The sequence below is a fragment of the Podarcis bocagei genome (genome assembly GCF_964188305.1).
Source record: "Podarcis bocagei genome assembly, chromosome: 5".
In the NCBI taxonomy this organism is placed as follows: Eukaryota; Metazoa; Chordata; class Lepidosauria; order Squamata; family Lacertidae; genus Podarcis; species Podarcis bocagei.
In genome coordinates this window covers 91224824-91245711 of record NC_138129.1, presented here as the reverse complement: position 1 = coordinate 91245711, position 20888 = coordinate 91224824, and the positions used below count along the sequence as shown (strand labels likewise).

The 20888-nt window shown below is 40.6% G+C and overlaps 1 protein-coding gene across 1 annotated transcript in view; it reads right to left on the bottom strand.

Moving 5' to 3' along the window:
- TPR (translocated promoter region, nuclear basket protein) overlaps window positions 1–19430 on the bottom strand; it is a 65688-nt gene extending 46258 nt beyond the window's left edge. Inside the window, exons 1-14 of the mRNA XM_081194561.1 lie at window positions 19251–19430; window positions 16452–16556; window positions 15323–15396; window positions 14960–15056; window positions 14483–14586; window positions 13629–13886; window positions 13058–13138; window positions 11058–11145; window positions 8920–9060; window positions 8106–8197; window positions 6228–6425; window positions 2269–2376; window positions 1295–1521; window positions 965–1128 (exon numbers count right to left, since the gene is read on the bottom strand). Coding sequence (XP_081050687.1) covers window positions 965–1128; window positions 1295–1521; window positions 2269–2376; window positions 6228–6425; window positions 8106–8197; window positions 8920–9060; window positions 11058–11145; window positions 13058–13138; window positions 13629–13886; window positions 14483–14586; window positions 14960–15056; window positions 15323–15396; window positions 16452–16556; window positions 19251–19401 — 1888 coding nt within the window. The 5' untranslated portion in view covers window positions 19402–19430. The remainder of the gene's footprint in view (window positions 1–964; window positions 1129–1294; window positions 1522–2268; window positions 2377–6227; window positions 6426–8105; window positions 8198–8919; window positions 9061–11057; window positions 11146–13057; window positions 13139–13628; window positions 13887–14482; window positions 14587–14959; window positions 15057–15322; window positions 15397–16451; window positions 16557–19250) is intronic.
- Window positions 19431–20888: the final 1458 nt, after the last annotated feature.

Sequence of the window (20888 nt, the reverse complement as noted above, 5' to 3'; positions counted from 1 at the left end):
TGGTTAGGCAAACTTTTGGGACGTGCTTGCCATTCTACCCTCTGCAATTCTCACTGTACACAATGAAGAAGAAGAAGAAGAGGAGGAGGAGGAGGAGGAGGAGGATTTTGGATTTGATATTCTGCTTTATCACTACCCGAAGGAGTCTCAAAGCGACTAACATTCTCCTTTCCCTTCCTCCCCCACAACAAACACTCTGTGAGGTGAGTGAGGCTGAGAGACTTCAAGAAGTGTGACTGGCCCAAGGTCACCCAGCAGCTGCATGTGGAGGAGTGGGGACGCGAACCCAGTTCCCTAGATCAGTGTTTTTCAACCTTTTTTGGGCAAAGGCACACTTGTTTCATGAAAAAAATCAGGAGGCACACCACCATTAGAAAATGTTAAAAAATTTAACTCTGTGCCTATATTGACTATATATAAAGTAATTCTCTTGAATAGGAATCAAATAAACACAAAGAAGCATGGTTTAACATTCAAGCATGGTTTAATATTTTTTTCTTTAATGGCAAACAAAAACATTGTGGACTGTTCTCTGCTCAGCGGGGATCGATCCGCTGATCCCCACTGAGCTGGCGGATGACAGCTCCGTCTCTGCACTGTGTGCGGAGAGGGAAATGTCAGAGCCCCGCTGCTCTCTATAGGGAATCAGATGAGAGCGGACCGCCTGTTCGCTCTCATCCACTCCCATCCGATCTGATCCCCACCCAGGATGGATGGAAAATAGGGTGGACACAGTCCGGCGCCTGCCTAGTGGGCGAAAATTTGACTTTTTTAAAAAAAAATCTTTCAAATTTTTCAATTTTTCCCACGGCACACTAGTGTGCCGCGGAACAGTGGTTGAAAAACACTGCCCTAGATTACGAGTCTATCGCTCTTAACCACTACACCACACTGGCTCCGAAGCCTAAAGCTTGCTTTCCTCGCATTACAAAGAAGTACATTGGCATTATTGAAGGGACCATACCTTGCAATGGAATGGAAACTCCCGACGTCTGTGCCAGCAAGATGCGATACATGTCACGCTGGCGAACTATGGAGTCTACAAGCTGCATCTGGTGGTGCCGTGACTCACGTAACTTTTCTAGCTCAGTGATAGCTTCAGAAAGTTGACTCTGCAGCTCAGAAATCCTGTCATGGAGAGAAAACAATTCTACTCAATCTTTTTTTTTTTTTTTTTTTAAAAATCAACACTAGGTAACAAATATGTCTTATATTACTGCTTTCTAAACAGAACGAATATGTGATTAATATCAGATTTCTGGATGTCAGAACATGCTGCTAAAGGGGAGCATACTTAGATGAAGTGGTTTCTTGCTCCTCTTTCTCTTTAGCGTCACCCAGCTCTCTGAGAGCCACTAAGAGGCGTTGGTTTTGCTGCTGAAGTTCCTCAATGTTCCTGTAGGAGACCAGATGTTGGCTTATGACTTCGGAAGAGCTGCTGATGTCAGCAGAGCTCACTTCTTCTTCGCGGATAACATGGTTGCCTCGGGCTTCTTCGAGTTCCATCAAAAGCACTCTTATCTTTAAAAAGAAAAACAGATGATTCATACAACAGAACAACAGCTCTTCCAGAGCTGTGCTGCAAGAATTCTATGCGAGCTGTTAAAACGGTCATTCTGCTTTTTAATACAAACTGACTTTATTTTTAAGTGCATATTGTATCATGTTGTTTCGATTATTGACTGCCATCAATGTGGAATACAATAGGTTATGAATTTATGAAATAAAAAGTACAGGGCTGCACTGAGCAGACATTATTTTAAGGCTGCAATCTTAAAAGTGCATGCTTAGAATTCCAAGTGAAATCATTAAGGCTTACTCTGGAGTAAGCAGAGGTTCAGAATCCCAATACAGTGGTGCCCCGCAAGACGAATGCCTCGCAAGACGGAAAACTCGCTAGACGAAAGAGTTTTCCATTTTGGAGGTGCTTCGCAAAACGAATTTCCTATGGGCTTGCTTCGCAAGACGAAAATGTCTTGCGAGTTCCTGCTGGTTTTTTCCCCTCCCCCCTTTTTCTAAGCCGCTAAGCTGCTTATCAGCTGATCCGATCAGCAGATAAGCCGCTAAAAGCTGCTAATACGCTAATCCTTCAATGGGCTTGCTTCGCAAGACGAAAAAACCGCTAGACGAAGAGAATCACAGAACGGATTCTTTTCGTCTTGCGAGACACCACTGTACTTTCAAAAACTGACTCTAACTTTAAGGTGAAATAGTTCATCAAGGTATATAGGCTTGCAAGAGTGAACCACTTAAAGAAACCAAACTAACCTGTTGTGAAAGATCTTTGACTTGGATTTCAAGCCTCTGGTTCTCTCTTTCAAGCAAAGAAGCTTGCTTGTTTGCTTTATCAGCATCATCTTGCAAACGCTGAATTTCCTGTAAACCAAATCCACACACTTAAAAAAGAAATGTATTTATTTTGCAGGAATAATAAAAGGTCAAAATAAGAACAGAACTGCAAGCATATTAAACAGCTAACTTCTCCCAAAATTCACACTAGAACTACTATAACACAATAGTCTTATTGTTTCCCAGTAGGTGGATTAGTGCTGACTTAAGAAAAGTATTTCACGTAGTTGAGGCCAAAAAGGGCCTATAGAATTTCAACTGTGGGACACGCAGGCCAAAAGAATTTGTAAGACTGGCTGCATAAAGAAGACCTCCTACATATCTAATTGATAAACACATTCAACCAATGTGCCAAATATAGTTGCAATAAGAGAACAAGATATGCCTTCTCCATTATATGACTCAGAGAAGTCGGTGATTGTTTTTATTTACCATTTGTAAACCGCTTATCACAAAGTAGCTTCAAAATGGTCACACAAAACAAAATGGATCAAAACCAAATGCTGTGTGATTGCCATAAAATTTAGGGAACAAGCTGTGCTATCACAATGATCAAGGCCTTAAATGATAATTTTAGGTTATATGTTAGTGACTAAGTTTTAATTTATATATTTTTAACTGTTGCTATATCTGTAGTGTCCCTGTTATACCTAATTGCAAATTCAAATGTATCCCTATTGTGTTTTATGACTTCCTTAGCTAATATACATGTTTATTCATGGGTAAACTTGTTCAGATGGCAACCAAAAACTGTACAAGTTTTTGTACAGATACTTTTATTCAATGGGGCATGTTACGGTTTAAGGCAAGTAAATTCAGTAATAGGCTATCTTGTGCTTCTAATAGCTCTAACACGTAATAACTGTTTTGTGACTAAAACATAGCTTGATAAACAAAACTATATGCATACATATAAAAAAGTCATTAACATTAAATATATTATCATTATATAATATATTTCAGTATGTCAATCTCTGGTGAGTGGCACTTTGTACCATTGAATGGCACTGCAAAAAACCAGTTACTGGCACTAAATAAAAATATAGAAACGTCAACTGTTTAAATCAAGGCCACCTCACATGCTGTTACACGTAATTGTATAGGCCTAGGTACTTAAAAGTATATAAAGCATTAAAGCTACCGTATTTTTCGCACCATTGGACGCACTTTTTTCCTCCTAAAAAGGAAGGGGAAATGTCTGTGCGTCTTATGGAGCGAATGTGTGGTCCCTGGAGCCAAATCGCTGTTGCCCTACGCTGCTGGGGTGCTCTTTGGTGGGGTGGGGGAGGAGCCACGGTGCTCTGCCGGCAGCCTCCGTTTTCCCCTGAAGCCCCGGCAACGTTTGCAAGCAGCGGGAAGGCTGTGCGTCTTTGCCCTGCGCTCCTGGGGTGCTCTTTGGTGGGGTGGGGGAGGAGCCACGCTGCTCTGCCTATAGCTTTTACATTCCCCCTGAAGCTCCGACAAGGTTTGCAAGCAGAGGGAAGGCTGTGTGATCCTGGGGTGGAGGGGGGAGGAGCTACACTGCTCTGCCTACAGCCTTTGCTTTCCCTTGAAGCCCCGACAAGGTTTGCAAGCAGAGGGAAGGCTGTGCGTCTTTGCCCTGCGCTCCTGGGGTGCTCTTTGGGGGGGAGGGGGAGCCACACTGCTCTGTCTATAGCTTTTGCATTCCCCGTGAAGCTCCGACAAGGTTTGCAAGCAGAGGGAAGGCTGTGTGTTCCTGGGGTGGAGGGGGGGTGGGGAGCAGCAAATTGCTTTCTCTCAGTGCCTCCTAATTCAACTGCAAAGGATTGCCTAACCGGATTCTGAGCTCCATTTGAAGTTTAAAAATATTAAGTTTGGGGATTTCTTCAGGTAGCAGTTTTGCAGAAATAGTCATAAATACATGCAAAGCATTTCCACAATTCAGTATTAGTGAGCTCAGCTAAAACCGAGCAGGCATCTGGCTCAGTAACAGTTTAAACTAAACAACTATAACCAAAATAAAAAAATTCCTTCCAGTAGCACCTTAAAGACCAACTAAGTTAGTTCTTGGTATGAGCTTTCGTGTGCATGCACACTTCTTCAGATACACTGCTCTGTATCTGAAGAAGTGTGCATGCACACGAAAGCTCATACCAAGAACTAACTTAGTTGGTCTTTAAGGTGCTACTGGAAGGAATTTTTTTATTTTGATTATGGCAGACCAACACGGCTACCTATCTGTAACTGCAACTATAACCAGACATCCTGTGTGTTTGTGTGTGGACCATGTTTCTAGCAGCTAATCTTTATTGCTGAAAAGAGGCACTGATATTCCACTCCAAATCTATAATTCATTATACAAATTCTTACAAGTACAGTCCACCTATACCAAACCAAAAACATTGTGTTCTCTTGTTATTGAATGGAAGCTATTTATCTGGCCTCTTTTCCTCCTCTGTTCTTTGCTCAGTCACTCCATTTTGAATCTTCCTTTCAAAACAACCATGCCTGTTTTGAGAAAACTTCAGAGATTTAGGAACTGGAGCACAATCATTTGATCTCTTTGCTGTTCCTCCATACTCCAAGCACTTCTCATTTGCACAGCCCTGGTTTCTCTCCCTGACTATTAATATTCTTGATTAATAACAGTAAAATACTCAAATTTTAATTTTTGTGACTGCTGCCAATACTGACTTCCCAGTGATGATGAAAACAGCTACATTATAATGGAATGTCTGTCCTTTTTCCATTCTCTTCATTATATATTGTGGCTCGCTTTAAAGCAGCAAAGTGGACAGGAGCCACCCACTTTGCTGTTTTAAATAGTTTAGTACAACATTTGAGTTGGATTTTTTCTTCTTCTTATTTTCCTGCTCTAAAAACTTGGTGCGTCTTTTGGTCAGGTGCGTCCTATGGAGCGAAAAATACGGTACTTTCTGTAAAAAAAATCACACACTATGGCCAAGGGGATAGAATCTCTAAGAATAAGGTCACACCAAAATAGAAAAAAGGGCTATTACATATAGTTGGAATACATATGAATTCAAATGTTCATCAAATTAAATGATTAGCATTTTTAAAACTAAAAAACAATGTTTTCTGTAGCTCACATTTCAGAACTGCCAATGGTGAATGACACAATGCCCAGTAATGTAACTGGATTAAAAAAAAAACATTATTCATTACTTACACTGGCAATATCACAGCCTGACTTATTATTTACCAGATTTTTAAAATGTGGGTTGTAAAACTGGTTCTTTACAGTTTGTGGAGAATATTCTCCAGAGAATTTTCTAGCAGAGAATATTCTCATTCCGGAGAATATTCTCACCTCACCTCACTACTCCTGTTTCCTCTCCTCCTGTCCACTAAAAAAATCTGCTTTAGAGAGTCCAGAGAGGAGGAAGAGTAAATTGTATTATAGGCATGGAGGTCCCTTGTGGGCTGCAGCAATGGATACAGCTCAGCATCAAGGAGAATGGGAGGTAGAATCCTACCATGTGTGAAATTTAGAAATATACACTATCTGGGGTGGGGAGTAAAAATGTGAACCACAAAATGTTGACCTTGAAGCTCAACTCTAGCACACATAACTGTTGTTCACAGCTACAGTTTGACTATGTGTTGTGGGGATGGCGATAAACGGCAGTTTAACTAGGTGGCTGTAAACTGCACACTAAATTTAGGTCTTAAATCAGAAGCGAACAGGAAATTCTATCCCCTTTTCCCAGAGGGCAGCTGGGTGTGAAAGAAATCACTTTGGTTAAAAAACAAGGTAATGTGGTTGTGTGTGCTGATAAAGGCAAGTGCATTTTGACTCTATCACTTTGGTTAAAAAAAACAAGGTAATGTGGTTGTATGTGCTGATAAAGGCGAGTACATTTTGACTCTGAATCTCAGTTCCGTTTTGTACCAACCTTCATTGCTTGCTCAAGTTTAGCAGACAGACTTGCTACAGCTTTCTGAGAGCGTTCATATTCTTCACGTTGACGCTTCAAAATAGGTGCTTTGGCTTCTACTTCCTGCACTATTTCATCCAAGTACTTATTAATCCTCTTATTCTCCATTTTTTCTAACAGCAGCTGATCCTGTGCTTCTACATATGCATTGTAAAGCTGTGTTGAAAGATAAAAACACACAACTATTGAATGTCTAAAGAAGACAGGCAGCTATTTATCAACCAGCAGACATTTTCTAGACTTGTAACCATTACACATATTCTGTTCCCAGGATACATGTAATTTCCTCCTCACCTTGACATCTGAGGGGTTGGAAAAGATCTATGGGATCAGCCCTGACAATGTGTTTATGTATTTTACATATAGCCCCCCACTATTGCCCAGGAGTGGGGACACAGGTGGCGCTGTGGGTTAAACCACAGAGCCTAGGACTTGCCGATCAGAAGGTTGGCGGTTCAAATTCCCGCAACGGGGTGAGCTCCCATTGCTTGGTCCCAGCTCCTGCCCACCTAGCAGTTCGAAAGCACGCCAAAGTGCAAGTAGATAAATAGGTACCGTTCCGGCAGGAAGGTAAACAGAGTTTCCGTGCACTACTCTGGTTCGCCAGAAGTGGCTTAGTCATGCTGGCCACATGACCCGGAAACTGTACACCGGCTCCCTCGGCCAGTAAAGCGAGATGAGCACGCAACCCCAGAGTTGGTCACGACTGGACCTAATGGTCAGGGGTCCCTTTGACAGTGCTGGATGAAACATTGTAATTGATACCAGAATTTTCAATAATGAATACAAGGGGTGTCGTGGAATTCTACTCAATATTGATCCAGAGTACATTCCAATGTATAGTTAGCAGAGTAACAACTTAAACAGGTTGCAGGATTCCCAAAATATAGACCAAAGGCAATTATATTCCATATCCAGCAGAGCTTTACTGCTACTGAAGGTCACAAATCCAATACATCCAGGATTGGGACTGTCCATAAGAAATCCAGTTGCAGCCGATTTAACTTAAACTTACAATAACTTATGTCTAAACCTTAATACTAAGCGTACTATGTACAAAACACCACATCAGAAGGAAAAGAGATAGAGAAAGTGAAAGCCAAGCTCCTTCTGGCTTTACTTTTAGTCAGCATAACCTTGACAAAAAGAGTTAACAGAACCAGTTTACTCAGCTTCTCTGAAGGAATAACCCAAACATCATGAACCTTCTGCTGGTTTCTTTCACACAGATAAGCGTCCATAACCCTTTTGAATTAGAATAGGAAAGATCTCTACATATCAGATCAATGCTTTCTGTATTAAGAAATGCAAACTGACAAGGGGGTTGTGTCTGTGTGTGTGTGTGTGTGTGTGTGTGTGTGTGTGTGTGTGTGTGAAAGAGAGAGAGAGAGAGAGAGAGAGAGAGAGAGAGAAAGAAAGAAAATGAACAAAGCTTTGTGTTCTCCAAGGAGAAATCTGACTTTGACCCGGAGCCGATAAAGGAAGCCTCCAAAAGCACTTGAGACCAGGAGCCAAATCATGGTCCAAACTGTCAGTGCACACTCCTAAAATGTACCTCTGTGACAAAAGGGAAATTTTCATGAGGGGTCCATGTCATTAACTTACAATGACATAAAACATCAACCTTCACAAGTGGAACACTAGCCAGATAAAATATATGAGTAAATGCTACTGAAATCAAATGTTAAGTTTAGTTAAAAACCCAAATGGGTGAACTATGTGCAGCACATTAGTCATTCAGTTTTTAAAAATTGTCCCGGTGAATGAGGCTGGATACAAAAACACAAATATGCAGGAATCTGCAAGCAGTACAGTATCATCTACATTACTTCCTACCTCGGTTAATTTCATGCCAGGCTTCACCACCTTTGCTACTGCAGCAGCCGTAGGAGACATAGCTGCCAGCTCCTCCTCTGAAAGAATGGCTCCTAGAAGAGAGAAATGGCAAAGGGCGTAGGTTTTTTAATGTACAAATCAAATCTAAAGGCTTCCAACTACATGCATATTCAAATACTTCAGATTTCTGACTGGCCCTAGAGTTTTGACTAGCCTGGTTCTAAGCCTTCAGGGAAACTGCAAATACAGTGGTGCCTCACAAGACGAAATTAATCCGTTCCGCGAGAGTCTTCGTCTAGCAGTTTTTTCGTCTTGCGAAGCAACCCTATTAGCGGCTTAGCGCTATTAGCGGTTTAGCGGCTATTAAAGACTTATCGGCTTAGCTGCTAAAAGGCTATTAGCGGCTTAGAAAAAGGGGGGGAGCGAAAAAAAATCTCAAGACTCGCAAGACATTTTCGTCTTGCGAAGCAAGCCCATAGGGAAATTCGTCCTGCGAAGCAACTCAAAAACGGAAAACCCTTTCGTCTAGCGGGTTTTCCGTCTTGCGAGGCATTCGTCTTGCGGGGCACCACTGTAAAAATAACGAATCAAACAGATTGGTTTAGGAAAACCATAGAAATAGCCTGCAAATGATACTTGAGGAATTTTTTTTACTATTCTGTATGTTTCATATACTCAAGAGAATCCCCAGATAACTGTTTTAAAACAGTTTGCATGTGGCTTTTCAAGTACTAGAACAGTACAAACAGCTGCAGAGTAAGGTATTGCTAAATGCCCCCATTTTACAAGGTCTATTCCCTAGGTGTTACCAGACCTTTGCGCTTGGTGGCTGAAACCAAATCGTTTGCATTGTCCAACTCTTTCTCCAGCTTGGCAATCTTTTCCTTCAGTTCTTTTTCCACTGCGGCCTTTGATTGTTCCATTTCAGCCAAACGATCCCGTGTTTCTTTGTTAGCTGAGAATAGCAGAAGAAAGAGATGACCACACAACTTTTTAAGCTTCCAATGATTACTAAACAAACTGTATGGCAGGGTGATATGCAAATATTTCGAGAATTGTTTAAGTGCCCTCTTTGGCAACATGGTTTGCATCATCAGTGAGCTAGGAAAGACTTAGAAGATCTAGGCCTGGATCCAAATAACTACATGGACTTGGCATTTCTCAAATAGCAGCTTTCACCACTACCCCAGTGCACCACACTATGCCACACAACAAACCTCTTCTGAAGCCTCACCTCAAAAAGGACAGTATAGCATTGGAAACAGTTTAGACAAGGGCAAGCAAAAATGATCAAGGGGGTGGAGACAGTCCCCTATGAGAAAATGCTGAAGCATCTGGGCTTTTTTGTTTTTGTTTAGAGATATGACAGTAAGTGCATAAAACTGTGTGTGGCATGGAAGAAGTGGACACAGAGAGGTTTTCCCTCTCTCACAGCCCTAGAACTTGTGGACATCCAACGGAGCAAAATATACATAAAAAGGTAAAGGTAAAGGGATCCCTGACCGTTAGGTCCAGTCGCAGCGCTCATCTCGCTTTATTGGCCGAGGGAGCCGGTGTACAGCTTCTGGGTCATGTGGCCAGCATGACTAAGCTGCTTCTGGCGAACCAGAGCAGCGCACGGAAACGACGTTTACCTTCCCGCTGGAGCAGTACCTATTTATCTACTTGCACTTTGATGTGCTTTCAAACTGCTAGGTTGGCAGGAGCAGGGACCGAGTAATAGGAGCTCACCCTGTCGCAGGGATTCGAACCGCCAACCTTCTGATCGGCAAGCCCTAGGCTCTGTGGTTTAGACCAAAGCGTCACCCGCGTCCCTATATACATACATTTCTACATACAATATACATACATTTCACTAATTTTACAGTCATTTTAACATTTCAACACTTGACTTCCTTCCGCCTCTTTCTCCGATTCCTTAGATTTGTTTTTAACATCTGCATATCCAAGTTAATTAGCTTATTTATTCATCTACTTTAAATATATATTCTTATCAAACTGCAGATTACAATAACACTGCCAATGTTTTTATCAGTTTACAATTTATCTGTAAATACTCAATAAACCATTTCCATTCTTTTATAAAAAGTTTGCCATCTTGATTTCTTATTCTTTCGATAAGTTTCGCCATTTCTACATATCCCATAAGTTTTTGTATCCATTCTTCCTTTGCTAGAAACTTATTCATGTACGCAACTACAGCAGCAAGAATGCTCCTAGCCCCCAAAATGGAAAGAGGTAGAAGTCCCAACAGAGCTAAATATTGGAAGATTCAGGATAGGCAAAAAGAAAGTACTTCTTTATGCAGTTAAATGGTGCAATTTGCTTCCACAAGAGGCAGTGACAGCCATCGACTTGGAAGGCTTTAAAAGAAAAGCATGGTGGCTATGCTCTGCCTCTCTGGCCAGAGGCAGTAATGCTTTTCAACACCAGTTGCTAGAAACTGCAGCAGGGAAGAGTGCCTTTGTGTTTAGGTCCTGCTTGCAGTCTTTCATAGGCATCTGGTAGTCACTGTGTGAACAGGATGCTGCACTAATGACCACTGGCCTGAGCTAACAGGGTCATTCCTATGTTCTTATGGAGCTGAGGAAAAGTATCTGAAGAAGCACACAGAATGGAGGTTAACTGATGAAGTAAGTGACTAGTGTTTTGGATGCGCCAGACATATTTTTTATGTTATTTCCTGCTGCTCTGTTTTATTAAGTTGGGGGAAAAAACCCGTTTCATTGCTATTTTGCATTATGTTGTCAGCCAGCCTGAAGACTCTATAGAGCTGTTTTGGTGGGAAAGAAGTCTTAAAAGCAGTTTGTTGAGTGTTGTCTCAAGGAGCTATTTGGATCTCAATCCTAGCCTTCATTTTTCTCAGATGCTAATTGCTGTAACTATAGATGAAGAAGAGTACAAATAAGCTGCTAAAAACCAACACAATCTTCAATATCATTTGTTCCTTACCTTCACCTGCCTCCTTCAGAAGTTTGTGCAGCTCCTCTACAGCTTGGGTCAACTCATTGCTTTTTGCTTCCAAGTCGTCAGCAGCACTCTAAATGCAGCATATTTAATTAAAGCACAGCAATTCAATATAGCAGATTTTTTTTTTAAAGCCTTGGAAAGTGGAGACAGGGCAGGCTGGGTGTCATATAGACTATTGCAGTAATGGGGAATTGGGAGGGAGACGTTAAAGAGTGCAAAATCATACTTCTAGCTAGCTGAAGCCCAACCTAGACTTATTTACTGAATACACTGATAAAGAACAGACTATTATATTCCTAAAAGAATAGATTGTTTGGAATTGCTTAGACTCTGTGCTTGAAACCAGACTATGTGGCCTGGCATATGGCCAAACAGATTTATCACAAGCTAGACACTGGTAGCTGAGCCATAAAAGGTAGGTGGACTTCAATGATTGTTCATGCAACGTCTGAGACCAAGAATTGTCTTTTAAAAAAGAAAAAAGATTGGACTGCTTCAGGAAAATCAAAACATCAATTAATAAAAAGTCACCTAAACTGGGAAAACTCTTTCCCTCAAACTTCCCATTACTTTTCATTCTGTGCTCTGTGTTGCATTTCATATAAGAACACATTCTAAAAGGTTGGAAGATATGATTAAGTCTATATAGCCATACCTGCAGGTAGCTGGGCTATCGCAACGAATTCAACAACAAAATGAGATCAGACTAGTGGCTATGCCAACACTTTCCAATCTTTTGATCTTAGTTAGGCTCATGCACTCCCTCCCTAATGTCCAGGGTAGATAAAAAATTTTAAAAACCCAAAACAGAATTTTTTTAAATTTAAATTGGATTTTTAAAATAAAATGCTTCTGGAGAAAAAAATCTTTCTAAAGATAGTTTTATATTTAAGTTACATTATAGTCCAATGGCTATTCATCAGGAAATTAGGATTTGTTTTAAGTTTTTCATGTGTGCTAAAACTCAGTCTAAGTTTTTTTTTTAATTGTTTGACCACATCAGTTAACAAACATGGATACACATGCTATAATGTTATTGTTTTAGTTAAATAAATTGTTTAAATTGTTACTAAAGAAATTATTATTTTTCTCCTTCCAATAAAGTACAGCAGAAAAGTTGTCCAAATATAAAGAGTTACCTTATTAAACCTCACAATAATTTCATAATTATCTATGCATTTCTAATAGTATAACCAAATCAGTAATTTTTGATATAACTGTAAAAACTGCTCTGAAAATTTATTATTTCAATAATGAAACCTATATCTGGTTGTAAATATTAAGATTATGCCAGCAAGAATGAGTCTTTCTGTAAAAAAATGATTTAAATCAAGTCTTACTGACCAGTGATTTAAATCAATTTTAATCAAATCCACCCTGCTAACGTCCCCTCCTTTTCAGCATTATCCACATTACCACTACACCTGTACCAAGCTAAAAGCTATGTACAGTTTTACACCAGAATCTTAAAATAGATGCTGGCTTACAGTTCTGAAGGTTGCATTAGCAACAACATGTTTAATAATGCACTGTGACAACTATAAGACGATGCAATGATAGTACCCAAAAGAACAAATTCTGCTTGCAGCATCAAGCAGTTGAAACTAACCATGGGGAGCTAATGTGGCAAAGGGAATGTGGGGTGGGGCATGAATTCACTTAGGAGAGAGAAGGGAGATCATGTTACACACAGACGTCAGCATCAAAACTCTGAAAGAGCTCCAAAATGTATCAATTATCCATCTCCAGATAATTCTGTTAACATACTGGAGCACAACTATCCATGTTCATGTTTTCATAAGCAATCGCTAACCAAAAGGTTACTTTCTAGAAATTCATATTCACTAGCACATTTGTGACTTCAACCTTCGCATGTCCTAGTTAGCATTTCACGGTAAGTATGATGAGCATCAACGTTTGTCAGTGTATGTTTATAATAAGCCCTAAAACTAAAATTTCAAAACCATTATTAAAATTCCTACCTTGTATAAATTAGATAACTTGATATGGGCATTTAGTTCATTGTGGAATCTTTCTTCCATGCTAGCTTGCTGTTCTTTTGCCTGGTGAATAAAGACATTTGTGCAGTTAACACACAATGAGAAGTTTTGAGAACCCAAAGGCTCTTCACAATCAACAGCAGTATGGTACTGAAAAATTATCATGAAAAAATAATTACATTTAAAACGTATTTAAGGGGGAAATCCTCACCTTTTTAGTTTTTTTTTCAAAACTGAATTTGTATAAGAATACAATCATTAGGCTACTGTGTGTTTCTCAAATGTATTTGGACAGAAATGCTGCAATTTGTATTTTTGCCAGATTCACTCCATTTTTCTAAAGTAGTTCCATATATCACAGTCAGTTATTATAAGGAATTCCCACCTGAATGAGCATATATGCTTTCCCAGACCTAGTCCGACTGAAGTTAGCAGCCCTATGAGAATTACTTCATTTTTACCCAATGCAAGCAAGAACAAGAGAGAAGCTACTTCAAATACTGGCATCACTGTTGCCCACAACGGAAGCTAAAACAAAGGAATTTATGTTTACCTCCTTCAGTTTCAGCAGAAGATCTTCCACATGTTTCTGTAGATTTCCGTTAGATTGTTTTAGTCCACTGACTTGCTCTTCCAGTCTGGAAACCTCCTCTTTCTTGTTCTCCAAGTTACACTTCAGCTCTAAGATTTCACTTCCCTTTTCCCGAGTGATTAGCAGCAGTTCATCTGTTTTTGCCTTCAGTTCTGTATTCAGCCAAGTGTTCTGATTCTGTAGCAGTTCCTTTTCCTGCTCCCACCTTTGCTCACGATGCTATGAAATAAAGTTATGTATGATACAGCATTCCATTCAAGCAGCAGTTAGAGGAAAAGAGTGCCGTGGGGCACATACTACATTTTATCTGTTAAGGCAAGTTCTTGGGCAATTCATACCAGTCATGCAAGTGCAGGAATTCCTGGCAAATTATTAGCAAGGGGACTGAGGCTCACGGCCAGCTGCGCTCTTATACATACTTACTCAAAAGTAAGACTCCCTGAATTCAGCGATACTTCTTCTCAAGTGTTTATAGGTTTGCAGCCTTAAATCAAATAAGCCCCACAACCAAATCTAGTCATGGTGCACCACAATTTCATTACTAATCCCGAACTTGTTAATTATCTGTCAGCTAACTACATGTATGTTGTGAAATGTCCCATATTGCTTGAAACCTTATAAATATGACCACATCCTCTATAAAAGAATAGCTGAGTAACTATTCCAATAGATGGCTGGTAGAATTTTATTGAGACCGATAAAAAATGGCCACTGAAAAATTGTTTGTTAGAATTAGTGACATAGGAAGTGTGTCATTATCTTATTTCTACAATTGTACAAAAGATATGGGCATGAACAAGTATTCCAGTACTCACCTTTACAGAAAAGGCTGATGTCTGAAGCTCATCCAGCTGCAATTGTAGCTCTATTTTTGCAGTATTCGCTGCTGCAAGTTTCTCATTCAGTCGTTTAACATCCTCTAGGAAAGGACATACAAAATGAGGAGATATTATAAAGAACATCTGTAGATGACCCTCCTGTACTGTCAAGCTCATGTAGAAGTGCCCATGGTGCATGGGCTACCTTTGACTTGTTTCATGGCAATGCTTAGAAGGCTATTGAAAACCATTGCAGGAAACTCCCCTAAAACCACTACTTAAAAGTAGAAATTCTAATCTTTACACAATATGACCCTCACACAGTATGAGAACAAAATTACAAACTGTTCACTGTTGCTTAGTTTCATTAAGGATTTCCACTGGTAGTTTCACCTCGGTGCAATGACACTCTTAACTGAAGGATTGAGACAACCTATCACCAAAACCCTTTTGACCCTATCACTTGATGCTTACCATTTAGGTGTTCCTGCTCTTGAGCTCTTCTGTCACTTGTTCGAACCAAATCTCTCTTCTCTGCTTCCAACTCTTCTTTTGCTCTAGTGAGCTGATTCTTAAAACAAAGGAAAAGTGACTTTAAAAGTGACTATAGCACAAAAAAAATCTGCTGTTAAAAGCGGTGTTAAGAAACATTAACTAGCGCAAGATTATTATCACACTCTCAAGATTCACATCGACTCTTGGCAACTGAGGCTAATAAGAAAACCCTACTTTCACCAAAAATGCTACTTTCACAACGAGAGTCTACTTCTTTCAATGTAATATTGACAATGAATTATGAAAGCTTCCATTCACTGGCATTATTAACAGTTTCTGTACCTGTATGGCTGCATTGCGATCCTGAGCAGCTTCCAGTTCTTTGTTTCTCTCATTTAACAATTTCAACTGCTCATCTGCATGGGAGACAAAATGAAGGACATTTTCAATTTTATATTTACATGAATTTATCTGTCAGAATTGGCTAAGTATCTTCTTTCTCCAATAAAAGAGTAAAGGGTTTGGGCCTGAGGAGCTGACCCCTGAGTGATGTCAGGATTTAAACTGACTGAGATCAGCCAACTGACTACCCCAAATGTGTGTCTAGTAGACAAGAAAGAATGTAGAATTCTCAGCATGTCCACCCGTTATGAGATTCTTCTCCACTGTGATTATCCCTATAGCACACCGCTTGACTTGCTTAACTGCAAGCCTTAAGGTAAAGGTAAAGGGACCCCTGACCGTTAGGTCCAGTCGTGAACGACTCTGGGGTTGCGGCGCTTATCTCGCTTTATTGGCCGAGGGAGCTTCCGGGCTATGTGGCCAGCATGACTAAGCCGCTTCTGGCGAATCAGAGCAGTGCACGGAAATACCGTTTACTTTCCCAGGTAGGTAACATAATAATGTTTACCTTTATCACAGAATGTAATTCTTCTGTCATCAAACAAATCAATTTTTCACTGAAAAACTGAATAACCTATGCAGAACTGGCAAAACTGACATACAAACTACGGGACAAGGATAACTGTGACTTTAAAGATGAATGGGAACCCTTTACAAAGTATTTGAAGACACAACAAAGCGAACTGGACTCCTTGGCTGGTTTTGAATAAACATTCACAAACTTTTTATTGATAATAATCAGTTAAATAGTTTGAGGATCTATACAACTGTGTAACATGCAGAAAACAGCATTTTTAGAGAAATCAAAGACTGGAACTGAGGGAAGTCGGAGGGTGGGGGTGGGTGGGTTCTGTGGGGGGAGGGAGGGGGAGGGAAGAAAATGGGGGAAAATAAGGATGATATATTTCTGGATAATATGTTTTGTTTTAATTTTGAATAAAAAGTTATTTAAAAAAAAGAAAGAAAAACTGAATAACCTTTAGTTGTTTCAATACATATTTTGGAAAAATCACAAAACGAATACAACTAATAGTATTTACTGATCACCTTAATACATAGTAATACTTACTGAGTTTGCTGACCTCCTGTCGGAGATTCTGACATTCCTGTGTCTCATTTACGAGTCTTTCCTGACTCTGAGCAAGTCGTTTCTCTACTTCAAAATATTGTTGCTCTGCAAAACATGCATTAGCACAAGTTCAAATTTTGCCCTTTCTCAGAGCTATTCAAGTCAAAGTGTGCCATTCACAGTTATGTAAAGTTGCAGGAATCCTCGTGAAAAGCACACAATTTTTAATCCAAAATACCCTATTTATCAGTCTCAGATTTTGTTGGACCACAACTCTCATCAGCCCCAATTAAGAATGGACAATTATCAGGGAAGATGGGAATTGTATCCAAAACATCTGGAGAGCACCAAGCTGGGGAAGGCTGTTCTAAAGTGATACTAGGTCATCTATCGCCTATCTTCCTCACAGTCCAATCCATGTCCTTTTACACATGAATGTATGTGTGGGGGATTTTGTTACTGTTATCATGTTATGTATTTTGTGTTATGTTGTAAACCACTCTGAATCATTAGATGAAGGGTGGTACATAAAATTAATAGAAAATAATAATAATATCGGTTTTCCTTTTTTTAAACAAGATTTTTTTTATTAATTTTAACATATAAATTATAAAATGCACCACAAAGCTTATCACTTATACAATCTTTTTGGACTTCTATCAGCACCTCTGATGATCCACCGTTTTAACCACTTCTTATGCATTTCTTAACTTTATATTGCCATTACATCTCTTAACAAATCATCCTTCCCCTTATCCATTTTTACAATACTTCTAATAATACGCCTCACAAAACTTCTTGCAACCCTACAATAGTACCTGTTTTCCTAGAGCTGTAGACTAGTCTACATGTCATAAAAAAATGCACCCAGGAATTAAAATCTCATGCCACCCTAGACATTTCTGTTATACACAACATGCTGCCCTTAGCACAAGGACCCAAAATTCCAAAACTTAAAGTAAATAGCAGCTTTACTTTTATATTGATCTGGTTCACAAGTACCTCTGAATTTTTCTATAGCCCATTTCCAGAAAATTAAGGCCCTGAACATTAAGCACATCTGCTCAGTGGTAAGTCAATGGGGCTTACTTCCACGTGAGCAAGGGTCATAATTGCACCCTCCACGACTTGTTTCCTAAATGTGAACAGATACTCAACAGGAACAATTTAGAAAAAAAAATAAAACCCCAAGCATCTTGGGCGCTAACTGCAGCCTCTAACACCTTGATGCTCTGCTCTCTTAACCCATACTGGCATAGACAAATGCCTGGAACACCTATGCTTTTGGGGGAGTGTGGCATGCTGTTTTTATTGTTGTGTTTGCATTTGTATGGTTTTCATAGATTTCTTTCTTTCTTTCTCTCTCTCTCTCTCTCTCTCTCTCACACACACACACACACTTCTAATTCACAGAAAAGTAGATCTAGTTGGAAGGAACCCCAAGGGCCATCTAGTCTGACGCCATGCAGTGCGAAAATCTCAACACGTGATCCCTCATCCAATTTGAAACCATACCTGTCCCTGCTTAGCTTTGCAAATGTGCTAGCAGTATTATTGATGCACCACTTAGGAGTACATGTGTGTGTGTGTGTGTGTGTGTGTTTTAAATAGATGACTCCCCATGTTTTATTGGCTGTGGTTTTTCTCTGTTTCATGTCAGATGTCTTACTGTGCTTTAGTTTGTTGGAAGCAGCCCAGAGAGTGGTGACATGTAAATAAGTAATTATTATGAGTTTAGCAATAATATTAAACATGCATTGTAATAATTATTTATTGTTTATATGCAGTCCTTTTCTGTCGCTATTATTATTATGGCATGCTGCTTGTATTGTTGTATTTGCATTTGTATGGCTTTCACAGATTTCTCTCTCTCTCTCTCTCTCTCTCACACACACACACACACACACACACACACAGAGTTCTAATTCACAGAATCGTAGATCCAGTTTGTTGGAAGCAGCCCGGAGAGTGGTGGCGTGTAAACAATAAATAATTATTATAAGTTTAATTAATAATAATAATAATAAACTCGCATTATATTATTTATTGCAGTCCATTTCTGCCATTATTATTATTATAGTGGCAGAAAAGGATTGCATAACCTGCCGCGTCTGAATCCACTCTCGCTTCTGCTTTTACCTCACCTACTTTAACCTTAAAAGCATTATTATTATTATGGCATGCTGTTTGTATTGTTGTATTTGCATTTGTATGGTTTTCATAGATTTCTCTCTCTCCCTCTCACACACACACACAGAGTTCCAATTCACAGAATCGTAGATCCAGTTTGTTGGAAGCAGCCCAGAGAGTGGTGCCACGTAAACAATAAATATTATGAGTTTTATTATTATTATTATTATTATTAATAATAATAATAATAATAATAATAACAACCAGTAGCACCTTAAAGACCAACTAAGTTAGTTCTTGGTATGAGCTTTCGTGTGCATGCACACTTCTTCAGATACACATGCACACGAAAGCTCATACCAAGAACTAACTTAGTTGGTCTTTAAGGTGCTACTGGAAGGATTTTTTTTATTTTGACTATGGCAGACCAACAGGGCTACCTATCTGTGACTGGAATAATAACAACAACAGACTCACATTATTTTATTGTAGTCCTTTTCTGCCATTATTATTACTATTGTGGCAGAAAAGGATTGCATAATCTGCCCCGTCTGAATCCCACCTCCTTTAACCTTAAAAGCAACAACAACCAGAACCCGCCTCCCTCGCATGAACCAGTCCGGGTCCCTAGGGCCGCTTCCCGCCCTGCCCTCCTCGGCTTCCACTCACCGCTGTCCACCTTGTAGCGCTCGTGCCGGGTGCGGAGCGCCTCGATCTCGCTCTGCTGGTCGGCCAGGAACCGCTCGAGCTTCCCCTGCGCCGACTTGGGCAGCTTGGCCACCTCGGCCCGCTCCAGGACCTGCTGCAGCACCGCCGCCATCTTGGGCGGTATACCTGAGGGAAGGAGCTCGGCGGCAGCGACAACGGAAACGACGACACCCTCCGACCCACAACCCCCCGCGCGCGCCTTTACTTCCGGCCCGTGAGGGGCTGGGAAAAGGGTTGAGTGGCGGGTCGGGGAGGGCGGGCGCAAAACGCGAGGACTGGGAGGGAGGGGGAGGAAGATCGGCTACTGCGCACGCGCAAAGGAAGGCGCCGGCTTCCGGAGCAGCTCTAGAACACAGAGATAGAAATGCAGACGTGCCTCCGTCACCGTTGCTTCCGGGTAAATAAATAAGTAGGTAAGTAAATGAATGAATGAAAAGCGTGGGGACGTCCCGCTGTGTTTCTCCAATTTGGGTCTCCAGATGTTTTATAGGACTACAACTCCCATAATATCCCTAGCTAGCAGGACCAGAATATTTTGCTTCTAAAAGATTTTCTGGCTTAGGCAAGTCTGCTTAGAAAGGATGCCCTGTTACAGGAAAGCTGACAGAGAGCACTCCTCTACAGCTTTTAAACATAATGCATACCACGCAACACACATTTGTAACGTGAACTTCCATGCACATCTGTCTAAGCATCCTTGCAACGCCAATATAATGCCATAACTTGTGACTGCACACTGGTGCAGCAGTCACAAGATCCATCTTTTTTGTAGTAGTAGTAATAATAATAATAATAATAATAACAACAACAATAATTTATTTGTGCCCCGCCCATCTGGCTGGGCTTCCCCAGCCACTCTGGACGGCTTCCAACAAAATATCAAAATACAGTAATGCATCGAACATTAAAAGCGTCAAGCCTAGAAAAAGGCGTCAAGAGCACCTGTGTAGTTTGGCTCCAGAAAAATGGAGTTGTCGGTCTTTGTTTAACTTCTATGGTTGCTCAAAGGCTTCCTGGAGGAAAAAAAACTCTGCTTATTTCTATGGTGAAATATAGAGATTGAAACTGCGCCCGAAGCGCAAAGGCACTTAGGAGCGCAGTGTCCTCCATATCGGGTGTGGCAAGTTTCCTTCCTTTTTATTTGAAACACCAAATGATCAAACGAAATTTAAAAATAACAGGTGAGTGGATTAAAGGTGGCAGATGCAGGCAGTAGAAAGGAATCACGAAGACACAAAAAAGAAGAGGGGTGGTTGGCTCTCTAGCCTTATTTCCGCCACACTCAATATGTCGGGCGCGGAGCGCAGTTTCTTCCCCCTTATGCGCGCGCGCGTGTCGAGTCTTCATGCGTCACTGACAGGCGTCCCGGCTGTCAGAAGAGCGGCGGCGGCGCCTCAAGATGACGGCCAGTGTGACACCTCAGTGTGTGGCAAAGAAGTTGGACGCGGGCAGGTGAGAGGGACGGGCTGCCTTACCTGGGAATCTTTCCTCAGAAAGAAATGTCGCTGCCACTTAAGATATCTTGGAACGAAACTGGAATAGCCAGGGATGGTGGGAGCCGCAGCATAAAAACACTTGGAGGGTGGCAGGTTGGGGACA